Raw genomic sequence first — 23,138 nt, 5'->3', positions numbered from 1 at the left:
CCAGACTTAAGTGTTGAGTCCCATTTATTTTGCAGAAATCATCTGCTGGAGCTGGGCACTCTGGGAAAAAAAACAAACGTCTAAAACAGTGAAAAGGGCATGTTAGTTTAGTCAGAAATTTTCACTTAAATTCTAGTTCTGGCTGGCTTTATCAGCCAGCCATTTAATCTTTAAACCACTAAGCTTGTCTATAAAAGTAAGTCCAAACACCAAATCTGAAGTGTTGTCATAAAAATTAACTTGTGTCAGAGTAAAGAAATTGATTAACAATGAAAAAACCATCACCATGCTACAAAATCAGCTAAGCAATTATTGTCACCGACAAAAGGATGGAGATGAAGGATGGAGATGAAAATTTCCTCTCATCTTGAAGTTTGCCATAAAACACAAGGATGATAAATTGGTTTTCTTAGGAGGGAGACAGAATTGTCCACAAAAGTTATGTGTTCAACTCTGGTGAAGGGGAAAGGTTACTTAGCTGCCAATTCTGTTTAGACTGAGAAAAGTAATGGTTATATGGCTAATGTTTAAAGAAAAAACAAAAGCCAGGTATGGAGATACTTAGAATCCCAGTGCAAAGACAGGCAGATCCTTAGGGCTCGCTGGCCAGTCAACCTAGCCAATCTGGCCAGCTCAAAGGTGTGCGCACTCACACACATACACACACACACACACAAATAATAAAGCATGAGGGAAATGACAAGAGATTGGATATAAAGACCACCACAGGTAGAATTTTTCAGGTTTTTCTTTTCTACTGATAACTTACATCACAGATGGCAAGAGAGTGTAGGTAGGAATATAAAATAACGGATGTTAAGAGAAAAAAAGAACAATATATTCAGCCATAAATTAAAGTTCAAGTTTTATACAACTTATGAAACATCATTATACAGCTTATAAAATCCAGATGGCGAGATGTCAGTGACTGAGATCTACAGTTTTAAGAATCCTTTTGCTGAGTTGCCCAGTAGTGTACATATTTCTCACAGCTTTTCCAAAGAACCTAATCCACACTAGGCATGGTCCAGCACACCTGTTAATTCTAGTACTTGGGAGGTAGACTCAAGAGGCTGAGTTCAAGGCCAGCCTCTGTTACATAACAAGTTTGAGACCAGCCTGAGCTATATAAGACCCTATCTCCTACAACTAAAAAACAAAACAGACGATAATGATCCCAATCCAGGGAACTTGAGACCTTTAATGACATTTTGGGGACATCAGAAAAGCAGTTACAGAAAAAAAAAAAAATCACAACCTGTGTGGAGAAACATTCTTCTTAATCTAATCATGACTGCTTGCCTGTCAGTCAGTCTGTCCTACACAGTTAATGCTATAGTATGGATCTGAACTCTCCCCAAGGCCCAGGTGTTAAAAGCTTGTTTCCTTGACTGCGGCACTACTGGAAACTGTGGAAACTTTAGGCCAGCCCAGTGTGAGGTTTTAGGGCATTAGGGGTGTGCCCTCAAAAGGATCTCAGAGACCCATGTCTCAGACTCTGTCTTCTGCACCCACAATAACGTCAACAGTTTGTTTTATCGTGTCCTCATGCTACAGTGTGCTACCTCACTACAGGCCTGTGGCCACAAGGCCAACCAATCTCAAAGTTAAACTTTTAATCCATGGCCCCAAATAAATCTTTTCTCTCTATAAATTGACTGTTGGGGGGGGCAGCTCTGGTGGGGGTTTTGTTCTTTCTTCTTGGTTCTTCTTGAGACAGCAGAGGGGGAGCGCGTAGGCGGAGGGTTCTTGGTTCTTATATTTAGGGTTGCTATATACTAAAAAGTTACTTGTCTAATTCTAAGTTACTATGCTATTGTAGCTGACCTGCCTTCTGTGATCCTCTGAGGCAGAGACTGCAGTTTCTGGCACTTAGCACCTCTTCCTCAAACCACAAAGGATTAAGTTAATAGCCTTTGTTCTATCGCAGCAGGAATTGCTGCTGGGCTCTAACTTTCAGCCTGCTAGTTGGAAGTTGCAGGGAGAAAAAAGGACACTTAGAAAAGTGGTTATAGAGTTTATTACTAAGTTGTAAAAAAGTTTCCTATGAAAGCTATCTAAGCAAAAAGATCCTGAGTGGGGAAAGGGAAAAAGTTCTCTAAGTGGGGAAAGGGAAAAAATTCTCCTTTCTCTCCCCTCATCTCTCTGTCCTCAGTACTTATATATCTTCCAGAATACATGATCACATGTTACAAGTTCATCACAAGTTCACACATAAAATCAAATCATAAACTGAAATAGAAGTTTACAACAGTGAATGTTTACATGCACGCTCCTAACAGTTAGGAGTAATTATCTGGCTAAACATCCATCACTTGTCTCAGCTCTACAGGGTCCCTGAAGGTTTAAAACCATAACTAAGTTATCAGTGAAGTTTTGTATAGATAAGCCCAATAGATATTTTATCTTCTGTCCTAACACCTATAATAAATCATTAGTTCCCTTTTTATGACCTTTGGTTAATTGTTTTACAACTTCTTGGAGTGTACTCTGAATAGGATAAAGTCTGGTTACTATCTAAGAGCAATTAACTGGGGACACTTGGGCAGAGTTCTCATTGCAGCTTTGACTATCAAAAAAGGACCTAATAGCAGTCCTGTTATAAAAGAGCTTAATAAACACAGATATAATTTTAGGAATTCTTATAGGATCATCATGAAGACTTAAGTCATCTATTTGTCTATATAGCAACACGACAAGCTCTTTGTGGATCTGCAGAGATCTGCTCCACAGGGGTGTGCTACTACTTAGTGATTGTTATATATGTTTAATAGTAACAGGAAAAGCACATTAATAGCAGGCATCTTTCCTAAAATGAGTCCCTTACAGCCTTTCTTAATAAGGGCGCACCTGTCGCAGATTATATAATAATCCGAGGCAGGCCACTTCAGGATGATCACCTGCTAGTTATTAGCTTGTCCCATTATGGCTCCTGAGAGTTGACTTATGATAGGCATTTGCTACAGTGACATAAAGATAATGCAGGTAGTATAAGAACAAGAGAATTACACAGAAAATACGTCAAAGAGCGACACAATTTTAAGGTATTATTTAAGGACTTATAAGGAAACAAAAGATATCATAAACGGAAAAAAGACAAAGCGACCAGACAGTGCAGTGTAAAAAGGTACAGCTGCCAAGACTGACAACCCAAGTTTGATCCTAGGGCCAGCATAATGGAAAGAGGGAAATGGACTACCACAAGTCCTCTGCCGTCCACAAGTGCATCTGACCTGCATACACAGGACAAGGTATGTGTGCCTCTTCCCCAAATAAAACTTTAAAAGCTGCAAAACAGAAGTAAAAGCCAAAAGATCAAATCAGGTCTTTTCTCCGCTTAACTTACTAAATGTCTCTGCAGCATGGGGCTGAAGAGTTGGCTCAGTGGTGAAGAGTGCTAGCTGCTCTTCCCGGAGATTTTCAGGTTGGATTCCTAGTACCCACCCACATGGTGGCTCAGAACCATCTATTCTAGAAATCCAATGCCCTCTTCTGGCCACCTTGGGCACTAGGAATGCACATGGTGCACAGACATATATGCAAAACACCTATACATATAAAGCAAATTAAAAAAATAAAGGTTTGCAGCAGACTAACTGCAAATATCTTCTGCATCCCTTAAGAAACACTTGCATTTCTTTGATAAAGAATTTCTGAGCCAAGCACAGTGTCACAGGACTGTAATCTCAGCTCTTTAGGAGGTAGAGGCATGAAGATCAGTTCAAGTTTATCTTGGGCAAACAAAGTTTAAGGCCAGCCTGGACTAAGACTGTCTAAAAGAACAACAAAAGTCAGGCCTATAAAAACACATGAATATATACTTTCCTTGCTCAAATTTTCAATTTCAAATATTCACTTGGGGCTGGGTACATTACTCAGTGGCAGACTGCTTGCCTAGAATAGGGGTTTCAATCACCATAATAATTTTAAAAGGTTCATGTACCATAATTGGAAAGCCACTTCTTAAACTGTCTTAAGCAGTGTGCTGTTAGGAGCTAAATAGAAATATGGATCTTGCCATTTTAGGAAAGGTCACTGTTTTCTACAATTGACCACTTTTCTCACATACAGTAAGCAACAGAAAAGCCACCTATTCTTCTTCCTAAGGCCAATCCCAAAAGGAATCCAGCAAAGAAATGCTGCCCCTAAGAGAATTTTTAATTATGACCAGCCTATAAAGATTTTATCCTCAAAGGCTTTCTAGGCTTGCCGTGACAGGGGGAAAGAATACTACTTTTCTGGAGTAGTGCTTATTTTTCAGGAGTTTTTTGTTGTTGCTGACCCTGGAAAAGAATCCAATTTAAAAACAAAAACATCATGATCACAAAAATTATATTCATGGAGAGTTTGCTTCTCAAGTTTTACCATCATAAGCACCTGGAGATGGAGCACAACCCGAAGGGTCATTGAATCTTTTCAGGAGCGCCTTAGGAAAGGACACTCTGATGCTCTGCTCTAAGAGGAAATGACTTCCGAAAAGAATGTCTTTAAGGAAAAGCTAAAGCTCGCCCTGGCTGAGTTGGATGCCGTCCAGCAGAAGGCGGAGCAGAGTGAAAGGCTGGGTAAGCAGCTGGAAGAGGAATCGAAGTCAAAGGTGGAATAACAGAAGCGGCTAGAGGACCTACTGAGAGAGTCTGTATTATCGCCATCTACGCTTATGCAGGCTGGAGACAGAACTATTTTCTAGCTTGTTTTTTTTTAGAATTCTCATGTCACCCAGGTACATGCATGGAAGCTGGAACTTTACAAAGAAAGAGAAAAACATGGTAAGGATATGCATATGGCAGTCAAAGTAAAAACTGGCCTGGCACATTTTTAATCCCAGGACCCAAGAGGCTAGAGCAGGAGGATGAGTTGGAGGTTGGTCGGGATTGCACACTGAGTCTGAGGCATCCGAGGCTACCACAGTGAGACTTTGGCTCCAAAAAACAAAGTCCTTTTCCTAAAGCCAAAAACATATTTATGTGATTGTTTACTACCACATTTGCTAAAAGTCGTTAGACATCAGCATTGAGACAACTTATTTTATATCTGAAAACATCTAGACCTTTTCATGTTTTAAATAGCTTTCTTGAGAGAATACACTCATTAGTTTGTGTGTGTGCACCCATGTACGTGCACAAGCACACGTCACTGCATGCTCGTGGAAGTCAGAGGACAACTTTCAGCAGTTGTTCTCTTAGCCCTAAAATCTTGCTTTAGAAGTAACAATCAGAAAGCCAGTTATAGTGGCTCAGACATGTAGACCTAGCACTTCAGAGGCAAGAAGAGTGCAGTGAGCTTGAGGCCAGCCTGTGCTGTAGAATGGAGTGCTATCTCAAAGAAAAATAAAACAATCAGAACTAGCTGATAAACATTCAAAATCAACATTCTTATTAAAAGTAAAAATAAATTAAAGCCTGTTAAAACTTTCTTCTTGCTGAGTGTGGTTACACACTCCTTTAGTCCCAGCACTCAGGAGACAGAGGCAGGCAGATCTTTGAGTCAACCTTGCCTACAGAGTGAGTTCCAGGAAAGCCAGGGCTGCACAGAGAAACCCTGGGTCAAAAAAAAAAAACAAAAAAACAAAAAAAACCAGACAAAGGAAAAACCAACCCCTACCAAACCAAAAAAAAAACAAACAAACAAACAAAAATCCTATCTTCTCTTGAACTTGCATTTAAAGATGATAATTTTATTCTTTAAAAAAAAAATTATACTCATCTATTGCTACTGCATCTTTGAATGTTAGAAAACCCTCAACACAGACAGGCTCTATGTTTTCTAAAAATATTTTAGAATGTTTATTCATACAGTTGAGAAAGTTTATTCATACAGTTTCACTGTGTTTACTTCAAGTGATAAGTAGAAAGACCTGCTCCTCACAGCCTCATTTCTGTAATTCCTCAAATCCCTTACCACCTCTTGATTGTCCAATGACAGCACGCAGCACTCATGCTTTACAGCAAGCAGTCTTCCTTTCTATCCTGGAATTTTCAGAGTGTAGGATTTATGCCTTATAAACAATGTTCTCCTTTGTAACAATTTAGATGATAAAACCAGAAGAGAGCAAGTGAAGTTATACTCAAAACTTAGGCTTTAGCATCTAAATTTTACCACTTTTACAACACACCGCTCTCAGAGGAAACTCTAGAGGAAAAGTCTTCCTAGCAGTTAGAAAAAGGATAAGCATATACATGTTAATAATGCTCCATTTCGTTTTCTTAAACTCAGGTCTACAGTGGATGAGTTTAAATTTAATCTTTTTATATAAAATGAATACCACTGGTACTAATACTGAAAAACTCAATTACAAAACAAATACATGATCACAATTTAGATTCTTTGGATTAGTTCTCTTCTAAGCCCCCACACTTACTACAAAAATTTCAGACTTTCCCAACCGAGCATGGAACTGTTAATACTTAATACGTAAAAATGTTGTGCTTTAGGGATTTTGTCAACTTCCACCGCTGTCAGAACTGCAGGAAAAAAAAAAAAAGGCAGGGGCTGAAGGTACAACAGTAGCACCATGTGACAGGAACAAACGCTGCTAGAGACCTTATTCCTCTACTGTTCAAAAATATTTCAGCATCTTCTAGCTTCACCGGCTTCTCAACTGTGAAACAGGAATGGCTTTCTTCTCATCAAGCAAATGAGCCCTAAGACTTCTAAAGGATGGACCATGGACCTCAGTTCTTGGGCCCCCTTTATATATAAGGCCAACACTGGTTTTAATTTCTATTGGAACAAAGGAACTTTCACTAGAGTGCTTAGAATGTTCAGGGAGGAGAAAAATTCCAAAGCCTCCTAGTCCATACGGCAAAATCAGAATGTTGCAGAAGATCCAGAACACATTAGTCGTATTTGATTCTCTCCGTTAGGCGGTCCTCCTTGTAATGGGAAATAATCTGAATCAGTATGGAACAGTTGATCAGAAGGAAGAACAAACCGGCTAACCAAATAAACAGGAAGGTGTTCTTTCCTTGAAACTCTAGAACATATGCAGGAGCCAGCCATAAGGCCTGTCCTATGAACCAGAACAGTAAGAGGACTACGGCTCTTTTCCAAGGCATCCTCACCAGTGGCATCACCAGAGGCAGAAGGCAGAGATACCAAAGAAAGTACTGAGAGGTGCAGACTTTGTTAAAAGTCACAAAAATGGACGTATGAAGGAAACAGCAGAAGACAAGGTCTCTGTAGTAGGCGAAAGATGCGGCTGACAGCAAGATGAACTGTGGCAGGAACGCCGCAATCCCCAGAGTAAAACTCCACTTGCTCTCGGCAGTCAAATACAGCATATAGAAGTACGGAGAGAAATTATGGCGGATATCCCTCCTAGTTAGGTGATAAAAGTAGGTGTGCTCCAAAAACTCCCAACCGTACTTATAGTAAAAACCGAAGCTCAGGGCAACAAACGTGAGCCCTGCAACTGCTACGAAAAGCAGCACTGCCCAGCTACACAGCCTCCTCAGGAAGTCGTACAAACGAGCCTGGAAAGAGAACCGGGCTTGCCGGAGACGCTCGTCATCGTCGCGCTCGGGCCGCAGATGGAGCGCTATGGGGAGGATGTAGGTCACCGGGTACATCTTCATGTGCACCGCGAAGCCATAGAACACCGCGGCGCACGCGATGAGCCGTTTCTCTATGAAGTACAGGGTCGAGAGAACCAGGGAGGCGACGATGGAGTCCGCGTTGCCCCGGCTGGACACCGCCATGGGCAAAGGGTTGAGAAGCCAGAAGACGCAGTAGCCACAGGCTTGGCGGCGCCCCAGCCCCTTGAGCAGCAGCAGGCGGTACAGGAGGAAGGCGGTGAGGAGATCGCAGCTGATGAAGAGAAACTTGCCGAAGAGTTCGCTGAGGTAGACGTTGGGGGTGAGGAGCCAGCTCAGGAGCGGGGTGTAGCGGTAGGTCGCCCGCAGGTACGGGGAGCGCCCTTCCGTGACGAAGCGCGCGGCGTCCGTGAACACGTGGTAGTCTATGTCGGTGTACCTCACCAGCAGAGTCCGGTCCTGGAAGACACCGTAGAAAACCAGGGCGACCCGGGCCAGGAAGGCCACGCCGAACACCCCGGCGGGCGGCACCCGAAAGTTCAGGATCCATTCCCCCCAGTGCATGGGGTAGCTCATGGTCCGAGTGCGGGCCACCCGCCCGGCCCGGCCCGGCCCCGGGTCCACACTGCGCCCCTCTCGCTAACCGTCCTCGGGCTGACGCCTCTCAGCCGCCGGGAGCATCTCCTCTGCTACAGCACCGACAGGAAGAACCGAGGAATGATCACTTCCGGCACCCCAAGTCCCGCCCCCACGGTACTTCCGGCCTCCAGCCCCGCGCGGGCTCTCAGCTGTCTCCGCGGAACGATTGCCTTCCTCGGGATTGGCTGTCTAGCGTCCGCAGCTTCCTCCGGCGAAGGCGGGATTTCCGGTCCCTTATTGGCGACGCTTCCGCTGTCCGGAAATCCCGGAGTGGCTGAGATGTCGTGGACCTGGGACCTGGGTGAACTTTGTTTTTAGTAACCAGAGCTTCCGCGTTCCCAGCTCAGATCTACGGAGGAGGACGCTGAACACAGTGAGCTGCTACCTGCTGCTACTTACATCCCGCCCAACTGGCTTGGAGGACTGAGAGTGGGAAATACAGATGGAAAGAATAAGCCTAAAATAAAATAGTCTTTTTACCCTGATAAGAAGGTTCCTCCTACCGAAATACGTCTAGATTGTCTCCCCTGGAGTACTGTCAACTCCGTTCTTTTCAAGAACTCTTCAACTAGGTCAAAATCGGCCGTCAACCCACTCCGTTCACCCTACCACTATTAGTTTCTTGCCAAAGACTCCAACTCTTTCATTCTTTTCCTGATTTCTTACTGCACTTATAATTGACTTTTTAAAACTTCATACTCTTTTTTTTTTTTTTTTCTGGTTTTTCGAGACAGGATTTCTCTGTATAGTCCTGGCTGTCTTGGAACTCACTCTGTAGACCAGGCTGGCCTCGAACTCAGAAATTCGCCTGCCTCTGCCTCCCAAGTGGTGGGATTAAAGGCGTGCGCCACCACGCCGGGCCAAGAACTTCATACTTTATTTTACAATGTTTTCAGTTTCAAGTAAATTGTTCGTGAGAGTAGAAAGTATTTCTTTATTTCTTTGTACTTTCTTGTAATGTATTACAGTCTCAGACGCATGGTAACTGACGCAGACTGCCTTGATCTTACAAACTGAGCCTGCCCCTAGGGAATGTCTTCTAGATTACCATAGAAGTGGCTCCATTCGGCCTAGACATCTCTCATCCTACACTTCACATTTATCCTTTGAGTGAGCCGTATTAACCTCTAGTCATAGTCTGGTATGTCTGTGCTTTGATGTAATTACATGGTGTAGATTAATAACTACCTCTATTGGTTTTTTACTATGCATTGCCCATAATATACTGTGATAACACATTACCATTCAAATAACCTTATAACTAAATTGTAGGGTTCTTGAGAGTAGAAAGTATGTATTTCTTTGTACTTCCTTGCATTACAGTTGCAGGCACATGGTAACTGACACAGACTGTCTGGCTTGATCTTAGAAGTCGAGCCTGTCAAGAGTTATTTGAATGATACTGTGTTATCACAGTATACGTGGCCTAAATTATCATAATTGTTATTTGTTAAGGACTTATTCCCAGTTGTCAGACATACTAACTACTTTTTAATGTAAAGTAGATATCCCTATCTGTATCAATGAGCAAAATCAGGATTTATGGAGAATAAATAAAACATAGCCAACTAGTAGCAGAACTGGAATTGAAAGTAGGCCTGTCTAGCCCAGGATAACAATGATTGTGCGACAAACGTTCAAATAAAACGCTGATATGGAATTCTAATTTCCATTTCTTTTTCTCAATCTCTTCTTTAAGTCTTTCTGATATTCTCTCTCATTGTTATGCTTTATATCCCTGGTTTGATATTTCTCTTCCTTTGTGAGTTATAGGTAAGTGACGCTCAGTCTCCATAAAGAATATAAGAGAGATGTCTGAATATAAGTAAAGGGTTCTTCTTGGTAGGTGTTGTTGTTGTGATTGTTGTATTCTGGCAGAAAAGCCTCAGCTAGTTCTCCCTCTATGGCTGGCCTAATAAGTAGGAGAGACACCAATTCAGGAAGGAAAGGAAACTGCTAATCAAAAGAATCAGTCTCTCCCTGGAGTCGCATGAGCGAGCTGCAGAAAGTGGCAGAGCTTTTGAACAGATACTATTTCCTGCCGTGGGGTCGGAACCTGGGAAGTGTTCCCCACTGTACTGGCTGGCTGTGTGTGTCAACTTGACCCAGGCTGGAGTTATCACAGAGAAAGGAGCTTCAGTTGGGGAAGTGCCTCCATGAGATCCAGCTCTGGGGACATTTTCTCAATTAGTGATCAAGGGGAGCAGGCCCCTTGTGAGTGGCACTATCTCTGGGTTCTATAAGGAAGCAGGAGCTGATGCAGAGCTATGGAGGGATGTTCCTTACTGGCTCGCTTCCCCTGGCTTGCCTGAATTTGCAATGTATCTGTTAAGGGATCTTACCTTAACAAGGGAAGGAGCAAGAAAAGGACTGGGTGAAACCATTATTGAAATGTTCCAGTGTGAGGAAAAGTCAGCAGGAAGGGCTGGCCACTGGATGGGAAGTTCTTCCAACAGAGCCTAGTTGAACCCTCCTCTCCCCAAACTCAGCCTATGAGTTCAAACCTTGATAACAAGATAGGTTTCCCTTTCTAAAAGGAGACACAGTGAGAACAAGAGATGCATCCAGTTTATTTAGTAGTTTGTTCTGAACAGACAAAAATAAACCAAAAATGCCTCACACATCTTTTTTTTTCTAAATACATTTGACCTGGTTTAGTCTTTAATGCAGCGTGTAGAGAAATCATCCCTAGATTCTTCTGTTTCAGTAGCACTGGCCAATACTGGGCCTGCAAGCCCAGCTATGCACAGCATAGGTAATGTGTTATTTTGCAAAGAAACTAGGTTAGCTAGCATGGGTAAAGGTTTGTGGTAGCAAGCCTTGGAGAATGTGCAATGTCCCTGGCTAATAGCCACATTACGACTGCTTTTCTTTTTCTGCTGACCTCAGGGAAATCCCTGCATAGTGCTAGCTGGTGTGGGTTTCAGAGAGTGGGAGGAACAGTAGGGAGCAGCCAGAATGAAGTGAAGCCCAGGTTAGGGATTTCAGAAGCTTTGCATAGAACTGCATCAGCCTCTGGGGAAGAGGAAAGCAGAATTCTGCATTTCCATCAAGAAGCCTTGTAGCCATCGCATTCACCTGCCTCCACGCCGGGGCTGAGACGATGACAGATGAAGTACCCTCTTTAGGATTTCTCTATATAGGCTTGGGCCTCTGCCTTGAGAGTATCTTGAGCTCAACAGCTCATCAGTCCTAGGGCTTGCATTCTAGTGTTTGCATTTGACACACCCCCCCGTACTAAAATTTCAGCTTCTCAATTTTTAATGATGGGGCCTAGACCTACAGCTCCCATCTTGGTGGAAGAAGAGAGGAAAATGGAAGGATGCTTTTGTTTGCTCGCTTGCTCGATCGCTTACTTGCTCCCTTGCTTGCTTGTTTTAGAACTTGTTCAGCGGCAGGTTGTTGGCCAGGGATTGTGTGAGTGGTAGATTTTCCTACTTCTCCATGAGTGGAGCATCCCTGTGTCCCATTTCCTCCTAGTTTTCCTCTTGTCCTGCCAGCACAATTCATCAAACCTCGACGGATGCTCCTTTATTTATGAAAAGGGCAGGGTCTAGCCCTCCCTTTTCCATCAAGCAAACTTAAAACCATCAGCTACTGTCACTGTTGTTCAGACCATAACACAGAAGATCCAGCTATCCTGCTCCCCCAAACCAAGGCAAAATATTTGTCCCTTTGTTAAAGTCTGAATACTTCCTTCTGTACAGTCCGTATATTTGGGTATATGTACATCTATGTACATTTCTCTGTATATATTATCTCTGTTTTTCTCCTTAGATAAACATATATCATATCTCAATCTCCCAAGTTTCCCCCCACCTCCTGTGTGTCAGTCATAAGTAAGTAAGACTCTGAGTTTCATCTCCCTAGGCCCCTTAGCCTCGTCGTTCACTTTTTCCCCACTCTGGAGATCCTTCCCCATTGGTCGTTTTGCTCACCTGAAATCTCCCATCCCACTTAGAATTGGCGCACCTGTTATTCTCCTGACATTCCAAGTCTCTAGCTGGTACAGACAGGGAACCCATTTTTCATCAGCCGTGGCTGTTAGTAAAGCTTGCCCTGCATCCTGAGAAAGGATTTCAGGTCAGAGAGTCGGGCTGGGATCTAAAGAACCACTTAGGGTTGTGAGTGGGAGTTGTTCTGCAGAACATAAGGCTTGTTGGAGAAAGGTGCCGTTCTGAATTCTGAATTAACAGGACAGATGTTAATGATTTTTAAATGATTTTAAAGTGCAACTTAGAGCAAAGCCTGGGATTGTAGAGGAAGTTCAAAAGGGGTTAAGGCAGGAAATGCTCTCTCACATTGTTATCCAAGATTCTGAGGAGAGTTGGGCCTTGGCAAGGCTCTGGGACGAGGGTCATTCCCTCAGAAGGGAAGCAGCAATGTGAAGAAGAAACAGGACAGAGGATAAATTGCCACAGGATAAGAAGACACACACACACACACACACACACACACACACACACACACACACACAGCAGTACACATGGTCCTTGCACACTGGACACATCAGGTAAGCGCAGCGTTGAATGTATTTGAAAGCACATAAGCTGGCTCTTGCCTTCTGCTCTTTGTTTCAGACATTCAGGTTCTTCTGGTTCTGGTTGTTGATGAGAGTTGGAGGCTAACGGTGAGCTTTACAGTAAGGAGAGACCAAAGGCTCTTCGTTTTCAGGCTACAGTTAATTGAGTTCAAGGGAAGACCAACGTAAAAAGACTGTGCACAGTTGAGATCCACTCAGTCTTGGGATCTTCTGAGTTTCTCTGCAAGGCTTTGCCCAGAGATCCGGGCATGCATTCTGTATAGATGTGTCGCTTGTCATCTGTCAAGTCCACCTTACAGCTTACGTCATTCCTGCCAAACTACCTTGCGAGGTTTCCTGGGTACCCAAGTGGAGCCAAAGCTCACTAGGACAGGACCTGGTGCTTCAAATGCCCTTCCATGACCCCTGCCACAACCCTCACCAGAGAACTAGGAATGGCTTGGGTGTGATCTTAAGCTGTCTTTGTAATTTGCCTGGAACTGGCCCGTAGGCAGAAAAGAGGAGAGATGGCGCTGGTTTTCATCATTTTATGCCAGGTGTCAGAATGGCAGAGATCAGAATGTAAGTTCCTCTCCTCTCAGCATTGCCTCATAAAATAGCTGGCACTTCTCAGAAGGGCACCAGGAGATGGAACAAAATAGTGGCTGTCAGCCAGAGTTCTGCCTCAGCCCAAACCATAACAAAACATCACAAATTCCCCGAGGCTCTGTACAGCAATCTGGAAATCTGAGAAGTGGGTTCAGCTTTCCTGGGGAATCTGTGCCCTGTGACTAGTTTTAATAGATCGATGTTAAGAAAGGCAAATGACCATGTTTCCCTCTCTTACTTCAAAAGGTTGAGTTAAGGGAAGGTCTGGGGTGGGAGAAAAGGAAGCAATGGAACTGGTACAGTGTAATCTGGATGGTTTTAGATATTTTCGTGAGGTATGTGCAATGGACTTATTCAAGAGAACATTGGGGGCTTGGCATAGTGGTTCATGCCTTTAATCCCAGTATATGGGAGACGGAGGCAGCTAGGTATCTGTGAGTTCAAGGCCAGCCTAGTCTACATAGTAAATTCAAGGACAGCCCATGAAAGAGAGAGAGAGAGAGAGAGAGAGAGAGAGAGAGAGAGGGAGGGAGGGAGGGAGGGAGGGAGGGAGGGAGGGAGGGAGGGAGAGAGAGAGAGAGAGAGAGAGAGAGAGAGAGAGAGAGAGAGAGAGCATTGGTTAAGGTCTTCCTATTCCCAGGAAACACTAAAACATATCTTTTCAGGACAGAGCTGCCCAAAGGACAGGGCCAGAGTATTAGACAGTATTTCCAAAATTGAATTTCTCAGAATCCAGGATGGGTGCAGGAAAGGTGGCTGCTTGTGTTTCTCGAGTCAACCCCAGTTCTACAGAAACAGAAGCTGAGAGAGAACCGGCTTTGCTGAGAAGATCCACTTGAGAACTGGAGAGGGAAAATTAGGTGGTGACCAAGAGTCCAGGCTCTGTCAGGAGTTACCAGCTGAAATTAAAACACCATGACAAACTCTGGCTTCTTTCTTCAGGATTTGATAGCCCAGGGAAAACTGATTTCAGATCCCAGTACTTCTGAGGGCAGAGCCCATAGAGTGACTCTCTGAGAGAGTTCTGCCTCAGGGAACTTAGCTAGATGGAAGAGAAAAGGAGGAAGCTCCAGTCTCAAGCCATCAAATTTTCTAGTGGTGGGCGTTTGGGGGGGAGTCTATCCATCCAGTCACATGGTCCTCTGAATGTGAATCTCCAAGCATGGCTGCGGCCTTCCAAGCCATGTCAGCCTCATCTTCCCTCTCTTTCCCCCAAGCTGGCTTAAGAGTCATATACATTGGTGTAGTGGTAGAGGAAGGTACAAGGGGACAGTGAGAGGAAAAGGAAGGGCTCCAGCAGGCCCCGACTGCTCACAGGCCACCGGGCTAAGGGGAAGTTGAGGGTGGGTGCTTCAGGGTCTCTCCAGCGAACCCAGATTGTATCCTTTTCCCAGAGCACTGGAAGAGGAAAAGGCCAGAGGGCTGGGGAGGAGAGAACAGGATATCAGACGTTGCTGATGCGCACACTAAGGGCACTGCCTTCCTTTTCAGCTTGCTCTCTTAATGACTCCTCCAACTTGAGCTTCTCGGGGTCTCCATAGCGTACGGTGCTATCGCGGAGACCACTGGGAGATGCCACTTTCACAACCTGGTCGAAAAGGCTGAAGTCAGCTATGTATTTGCCACTGGCTGACAGTGAGATCGCAGGCGTGAACTCGTAACCCCAGAGGATCTCCTCCGGTAGGTAGGAAGTGCGAACTTGGCAGGTGGCACTGGTGGACTCCACTGTCCCACTCAGGATCAGCACCAGCTCAAAGTCCCCCTCCCCACTGCGGAGCGGGAGATCTTTTAAGGGGCTGGTCTCATCTACCACGTGGTAGAAAGTCAGGGGTAGGATGAGAAAGGGGCTGTCTGAGGCTGTGTCTACTTGGAAAGTCACGTTGACCTGGTTGAGCCGAATATTCTCACCCTCCTTTGTCTGGTGCGTTTGAAGCAGTTTGCCTGTCACCTGGCATCCAATGAGGAGACTCTTCCGCATATTGGCAACCCGGATCATAAGGCAAGGCTTCCCGTTATGGGAAGCCACAACGGCATGCTGGCTGAAGCGGATCGTCTCGGCCCTCTTCTTAGGCCGGGCAATCTTTGCAAGGAAGGTACCTGTGATGAAGATTTCCAGAATGGTGGTGAGCACCAGCTGCGCAATAAGAAGCACGATGGCCAGTGGGCATTCCTCACTGATGTAGCGGAAGCCATAGCCGATGGTGGTCTGGGATTCCAGGGAGAAGAGGAAGGCTCCGGTGAGCGTGTGCACCTGCACCACACAAGGCGTGTGGTTGGCAGGAGGTCCCAGCTCCAACAGGTCCCCATGGGCCACAGCTACCAGATACCACACCACACCAAAGAGGAACCACGTGCCTGCAAAGGTTGCAGAGAAGAGCAGAAGCTTGTAGCGCCATTGCATGTCAATGAAGGTCGTCCATAGATCCTTGAGGTAGAGGAAACGTTTGTCAGCAATGTGCTCCATTCTCACATTGCTCCGGCCGTCTTTCGTGAGGACCCTCCTCCGGCGTATTCCTGGGGCCACTAGGGGGCGGCTCTCTGTCTGAGTCGTCTGACTGTAATAGACCTTAGCGACCGACGTCATCTGCAGGAAGTAAAATGGCATATAGAAAGTTATTGCCAAAATCCAGCTAATTCCTAGCCGCCACCCAGTGAGAAGAGAAACTAACTAACGTCCTTTTAAAAATGTGTTACATTCATGTTGGAGGTGGTGGGGTGCTTCAGTGTCACTGCTGAGGGCAAACTGCAGGATTTTTGTTTTGTCCTGCCATGTGGGCCCTGGGAATTGAACACAGGTGGTCAAGCCTGGTGGCAAATGCCTTTCCTTGCTGCGTGAGTGTCATCTAGCCAGCCTCTAACCTTCCTTTTGATGGCATTGATCTTAGCAAATATTTGCAGAGCCCTTGTTAAATGCCCGGGACAGCGTGAGGTCCTATAAGTCAAACATGAAAACAACATCATTCCTGCTAAGACACCCCCCCACCCACCCCCACCCCCACCCCGGCAGACCCATGTGAATTAGACACATAATTGCAATACATGCAATGCAGTGAAATGAGCTCTGTGATTTGGGGAAGAGGTGTAGCAGAGAAGAAAGAGTAAAGAAGTTCACAGGTTGCTGAAAGGAGGAATGGGAGGGACGAGAGCTCTACTGATCTCCATTGAACACGTGTGTGTCCATGTACACGCACACCCACTCCCACACCTCCACCCACCCACCCACACAACCACTCCTGTGGAGATACCTAACTTATAATAAAAACCCCTCCCTTCGAATGAACATTAAAGCAAAAAAAATATATCCCACTGAAATCTTTCTAGGATAGTACTGCTTAAGATGTGTATGTGTCTTCAATTTCACTACTGTCTCTCTTAACCCCAAGTCAATGGCCACTGGGGAGAAAATGGCAGAAGGAATGCATCCTTCCACCCTGCGGGCATCCAGGCTCCTTCCTTCACTGCCACCATTACTGTCATCATTTGTTTGCACTACCAAGGAGACGTGGCATCTGGGTCAGGGTCTAGGCTGATGTTGGAGAGAGCACAGACGGGGTCTGAGCAAAAGCAGGAAGCAGGAAGGAAGCACTAGGCTGCTGCTTCCCGCCAGCCCCAAGGCATCTCTCTATGGGTTGGAGGTGACACCGGGTTGTAGGCAGCAAAACTGCCTTGAGTGAATGAAGCGAGGGTGGACTCCATAGTCGTTAGTAGCTATGTCTTCACAGGCTCAAATTCAAGATGCCTATTTGTCCTGATAGTAGAAAGTGGGACAAGGGATTGAAAGAGGAGACCATTCACATAATACAAGGTGCCTGGCATTCCTGCCCCAAAAGTAACTTTGTACTTTTCCAGTAGAGAAAAACTTAGTCATTTAGACTCTGAGTCTGACATCTGGAACTCCTGAGAAGAATGCAGATGCTTTCTGGGACTTGGGGATCTTTGGGTATCGGAACAGCCCATCGCACCCCCACCTCATATGTCTGAACCGTTGCATCTCATCATCATTCCATTCTCCCACTACCTTGTCTCTGGAAGAGTCTAAGTCATATGAGCCTGTCCATAAACTCCTGCCCACGCAGGGAACCGAACCAAAGATCACCAATGAATGAGGGCCCTGGGAACCTCCAGAGCCAGCCTGCCCATTTTACCAGCCCGGAGACCATTTGAAGTGTTTGTCCACGGAAGACTGCTACTCAGCCAGACCCCCCAGTGCTCTTCACTGCCCTATGGCCTTGGTTCCTCTGAAGCAAGAAGGAAGCACTACAGCTCTGAATAATTTCAGTTTTGGAATTTAAATAAAGCCCTGCTCAATACTCAAAAGTGCTAATAATAACAACTTCCCACCACAACTTGTGTGTGTGTGTCTGTGTGTGTGTGTGTCTGTGTGTGTGTGCATGTGTACACCATGGTAGAGTCTGCACAAAAGAATGTTTGCTCCTCAAACTTTTTTAGATTTACTTATTTTATTTATATGAGTACACTGCAGCTGTCTTCAGACACACTAGAAGAGAGCATCGGATCCCATTACAGATGGTTGTGAGCCACCATGTGGTTGTTTGGAATTGAACTCAAGACCTCTGGAAGAGCAGTCAGGGGTCTTAACTGCTGAGCCATCTCTCCAGCCCTGATCCTCAAACTCTTAAGGATGTGGAACCTGTACATAAGACTTTTGACTGCACAGTTAGAGATGAGAGGATATAATTTCAATTTTCAAAAATAAAAATAAAATATACTTCAAAAGATATAGACAAACAGGTGATAGCGATCCTAAGAAAAATTCTCAGATAAAATATGGAGATTATGTGTAACTAGACAGAACAAGAAGAAAAGTTCTCGGTAAAACCCTCTGTGGGTTTACTAAGATTGAGTCATATCAAAGTAACTTAATTTCCTCTTATGATGAGGTTATTAAATTGGCAAGCCAACAAAATACAGATAATGTGTAACTAAAGCTTCAGCAAGTTTTGGGACAAAAATCTATCATTATCTCTTTGGGGATAAGATAGAGAAGAATGGCTAGAGGGTAATACAATTAGGTGGTTTTTAAAATTCAGTGGTGCTAGTGAGTAGACCCCAGTAGGCCAGAATTCACTTTCTATTGATGTAGCAGAGAGATTTATTCTTTATTTTGCCCTACTCAATGCTCTTAACACTGATTCCATTCAAAACTAGAGAACACTGTGGCTATCAATCATGTGGATGACACAAACCCAGGACAGGTTGCAAGGGCTGGGCAGAACTGGGATCCAAAAAGAACCAGATGAGCGAGGCAAATCTAACAAAAGGGATAAAAGCTGGGGGTATGTGCTTGAGTCCAAAAATTATCTGAGAAAGTTTAAGACTACGGAGATCTAAGTTAGTCACATTACCATGGGGGGAAAGGAGAGACTTAAACATTTTAGAAAAAAAAAATCCAGTATGAGTTATTCACGTATTTTGGCTGCCGAAAAAGCAACACAATCTTAAGCCACTTTGGTTGAATGAAGTCCCTGAACTAAAGAGGTAACTGATTCCACTCTGCTCCGTTCATCTCAAGCAGCAATCGAGATACATCATCATCATCATAAATCAGGACCAGATCACGTGGGTAGTGGATAAAGGGAACGGATGGATTTTGTCAAGAGGTGGTCTGAAAGAAAGAACACATGTGTACAGAATACTGGGCTTGAAAATTTGTCGCATGGATGAAGGTTCTGAGCTCCAAGAACAAACAGGAGCAGGGTGCTCAAACTCCAGGGAGAGAGATTCCAGGGTTATAGTGGAAAAAGAACACTACTGTACAGGATGGTACAGATGGGAAGAGTCCCTAGAAAGAACATACTGTCCCCGGATGCTCAAGGAGAAGTTATGCAGTATTGTCAGAGGGTTCATCTCCATCTACGAAACAAGCTCTCAATGGATATAGAAAGATGAAGCGTTCAGCCACACCTATGGGCAGCATCAGGGTGCCTGCTTCCTTCTCCCCAGCTCTATCCCTGAGCTTTCTGTGGTAACGTTCAGGGATCTCTCTCACCTAAATTCTTGCTTTGTAGTAAAAGGGGGTTCTACCTATCAGGAAGAATGGAGGCTCTCAAAAACCTAGCTTATCCTTCCTAAGTCCATGATTAGTTACTACTTTATAAAATATGTAATCTGACTCCCCCCACCCCCACACACACACACTATGAAGTAGACAGGAAAGAAGACAACGTTAGAAACTAAGGCTCAGAGAAAATCACTCAAAGCAAATTTAGTGGTCAAATGGGAAGCCAAACCCAGGTCTTTTGGCTTCTGATCCACAACTGGTTCCTTGAACAGAGGAGCTTCAACCAGACAGAGAAGACAGAGCCTGGGGCTTTGAGAGAGCAGATTGAGGCTACGGACTAGATTTTGGCTACTAGTTAAGTTTTTTGTTGCCTCTGGCTGCTGTATTTACCGCCTCTGACTGTTGTGTCTACCATTGCCAGCCCTTGTATTTGCCACCTCCAGCTGTTATCCAAAGTTCCCAGCTGTTATGCCACCTCCTACAGCCAGGCCACTTTGTTCTCAGGGGTGGCCAGACTCAGAAACAGATAAACAATCAGCACACTCCACCCCCAAGCTGGCCTGGCCTCTGGGGAAAGAAAGCCAGCCAAAGTTCTGAAAGTGGTTTGTTGCTGCCCTACCAAAAGCCACACATCCTTTTTCCTCTAGAGGGCGCAATTTCTCCAAAACAGTGCCAGCGGCGCACTGGGGTCGGCGTTCTACTGAACAGCTTGAACAGTGAGATTGGACTAGGCTATCTACCACCTTTGCCCTCTAAGAAGTGAGCTAATTCGTTTCCAAAAGGATAGTGATGTTCATTTCTCCAGCAAGCTCCGTGCCTATCTTCTGTTTCACACTGTCAGCTTCCCCTAAAGCCGGGTTTCCTTACCTACAAGCACTTTTATTTTGTGCCAGTGACTTGTGCTTCGGAATGAATGGATTTATCAGAACCTTTCTCGAGTGCTTGATTGCTCATGAGACAAGACACCGTTCTTGTGACTAAAATTGGCCAAGGTCCCTCATTGTTTTGAAGATAAACTGCAAGCCTTTGGTATAGCATTCAAGATCCTCCATGATTTAGTCTCTGCCTGCTACTGCTGCCGCCACTGCCTGCTACTGCCTCCTCCTCCTTCTCCCCCCTCCTCCTCCTCTTCCTGCTCTTCCTCTTCTGTTTTGTTTTTCAAGATAGGGTTTCTCTGTGTAGCCCTGGCTATCCCGGAACTCACTCTGTAGACCAGGTTGGACTTAAAGAGAATTTGTCCACCTCTACCTCCCAAGTGCTGGGACTAAGAGCATGTGCCATAAACCCTGGCTTCTACTTACTCCTCGTCCTTACCCTTGACAGTCTTCCACACATCCTTAGACACCGGCTCTGCAGAAAAGCGTACTGTCTGATTCTTTCTACCTTTGGAGCTTCTTTTGTTTTGCTCACATCTCTGGCTGTCTGACGACCTCCTGCCTACCTGACAAAGCCTGGACCAAGTGCTAGAGATGCCTTTGCATGCCTTCATGGCCCTCAAAGAAGTAGCTTTTCTCTAGACTCCTACTCCTTCTGACATGCACTTTCTAAGCATGCCCTGGCCCAGTTTCTACTTTCTAACACCATAGTGCTTTGCAGTGTTTATTTGCCGTTGTTTGCCATCTGTGAACTCTTAATTGAAGGCCAGGGAATATGCTTACATCTGTTTCACCAGAAGCAAGTATGGTTTTGAAGACCGAGGAGGAGATGACTGAAGGCGTCATCTGTCTGGACAGGTCTGAGTGAGGCTGCCGCTTTGATGTAGCCCTTCAGGAGGAGCCATGGCAGGGAAGAAGGGGATCCAGGTTCACTCAGGCATGACTGATGTTGCAGATGCTTGCAGATTTTTTCAGAAAGTAGAGGAACGACAGCTTAAAGACGTCAATGCTAGCCCTTGTATGGGTCTGCTGGGTTTTTGTTTGTTTGCTTTTGGGTTGTTTTGTTTGTTTGTTTTCTTTTTCTTTTCTTTCTTTTTTTTTCAGGAGCATGGTAAGAGAGTGGGTCTTTTAGTTCGCTGTAGATGGGAGCTGGGAGGGGAGTTAAATTAGCAGAGGGCTTGCATAGCATGCAGGAGGCCCTGGGCTTGATTCCCCAACACTGCATTAACCAGGAATGGTAGCACAGTTGTAATCTCAGTCTCAGGAAGATAGAGACAGGAGAATCAGAGGTTCAAGGTTATCATGGGCTATGAAGTAAATTTAAGGCCAGCCTGGGCTACGGGGAAATCATGTCTCAAAATTTTTAATTGAGTTGATTAATTAGCCCTGACGTGTACTATGTTCTATTATCTTTCTAGGTGGCTAGAAAGGATGGTTCAACTCCACACCAGGGACAGCAGGTGGAAAGGCAGGGGATGAATGGTACCATTTCCTGAAACCTACCACGTGGGGAAAAAGTCCTTTCAACCCAAAGACAGAGCTTACTCTGTAGCAAAAGCAACCCAAGTGGAAGGAGCTTCCCACGTGAGCACTAAACTCACTCATTTCCAACCGCAGACAGTCTCTCACTGTTCCCTAAATCATTAAAGGTGCCTTGGCCCTCCCAGCTCCTCACACTCAAGTTCTAGACCCACTTCAGACTCTCCTTCCTCCTCAGCCCGGTGCTGTGGATGTGTTCCTATGCTTCCTTCTTTCTACTTCATTCCCGTCCTCCAGGGCCTTAAGGAGCCACTGAAGCGCCTACGATTTGTCTCATATCTCCATTTTTCCCCCTGTAACTCATCCTACATTGTTAGCATGTTACTCATTTTATGTATATGAGTGCACTGTAGCTCTACAGATGGTTGTGAGCCATCATGTGGTTGATGGGATTTGAACTCAGGACCTTCGGAAGAGCAGTCAGTGTTCTTAACCGCTGAGCCATCTCTCCAGCCCTACCATGTTACTCTTCATTACACTTCTGATGATGAACCAATGAACGCTGATCTGATATTTTCCAAAGAGCGCACCTTTCCTGCTCATGGCATTCCTAGGAGAGGGTCAAATCAGGGTCCCGAGGCTGGGGAGGTGACAGAGTTGAAAGACTAAAGTGCCTGCCTCGCATGGCTGAGGCTCTGGGTCTGACCCCAAGCACCGAAAGAAAAAAAAATCATCGTTCTTATTTTATAATCAAGGAAACTGAGGCTCAGCAAGATATGACTCGGTCAATCATGGAACTGGATTCACGATCAGGGTCTTCTGACTCCAGATGCACCACGTTCTCATCACACTGTATGTGTCCCAGTTCCTTCTCCAGTTCAAAGAAAGTATTTCACTGGTGACCAAAGAGAGACCAGACTTAGTCTCCACCTGACGAGTTATGTGATCACTGCCAACCCTCCTTCCAAGCCTTGTTTCCTACTCCCCTTTTCTTGGGGCATACTCAAGCAAACGGACGCCATGTAGTTGAAGCCTTTCTGTGCTCATACAGGCTTTCTTGCTTTCTTGCCTTCGCCTATCCTTTTTCTGTCTTCCACGCTACCTGAGTTCATGACCCCCATTCCATAAAACCTCCACTGAAAACCACAGCCTATTCCCGACTTGCCAGGTATATGTATCTATTGAGTAAAAACAAGTTTACTGAAGGAAGCACCTAGATCTACCATATCTTGTTTCTAGTATCTTGTGATGGAGATACCAAATATTCTCCCAAGAAAAGGCATGTATTGAAGGCTCTGGTCCCCAACACAGCAGTGTTCAGAGGTAGAGACTTGACATGTGAGTGATTGGATTCATCAGTGGATTGATTAACTGGGAGTTAAGAGGTGGGGCCTAGTTAGAAGCAGATCATTGGGGCATGACCATATCATGTCCCCCAAACCTCCCTCTGTACTTCCCCC

At 45.0% G+C, this 23,138-nt stretch overlaps 2 protein-coding genes across 3 annotated transcripts in view; both read right to left on the bottom strand.

Moving 5' to 3' along the window:
- Positions 1-707: 707 nt before the first annotated feature.
- On the bottom strand, positions 708-8,276 carry Pigm (phosphatidylinositol glycan anchor biosynthesis, class M). The gene has a single exon (NM_026234.4). It carries the CDS (start codon positions 8,106-8,108, stop codon positions 6,837-6,839), a length of 1,272 nt encoding a protein of 423 aa, NP_080510.1. The 5' UTR covers positions 8,109-8,276; the 3' UTR covers positions 708-6,836.
- A 2,445-nt stretch (positions 8,277-10,721) lies between these two features.
- The window catches only part of Kcnj10 (potassium inwardly-rectifying channel, subfamily J, member 10), a 32,876-nt gene continuing 20,459 nt past the window's right edge, over positions 10,722-23,138 (bottom strand). For both annotated transcript variants that reach the window (NM_001039484.1, XM_006496677.4), the window contains exon 2: positions 10,722-15,886. In NM_001039484.1, coding sequence (NP_001034573.1) covers positions 14,747-15,886 — 1,140 coding nt within the window. In that variant the 3' untranslated portion in view covers positions 10,722-14,746. The remainder of the gene's footprint in view (positions 15,887-23,138) is intronic.

This window comes from Mus musculus, chromosome 1 (genome assembly GCF_000001635.26).
Source record: "Mus musculus strain C57BL/6J chromosome 1, GRCm38.p6 C57BL/6J".
NCBI classification, from domain to species: domain Eukaryota; kingdom Metazoa; phylum Chordata; class Mammalia; order Rodentia; family Muridae; genus Mus; species Mus musculus.
This window is presented reverse-complemented; position numbering and strand designations above follow the sequence as displayed.

Coding starts and splice junctions, on each gene's coding strand:
- Pigm (NM_026234.4), bottom strand. CDS start 8,108: ATGAGCTACCCCATGCACTGGGGGGAATGGATCCTGAACTTTCGGGTG.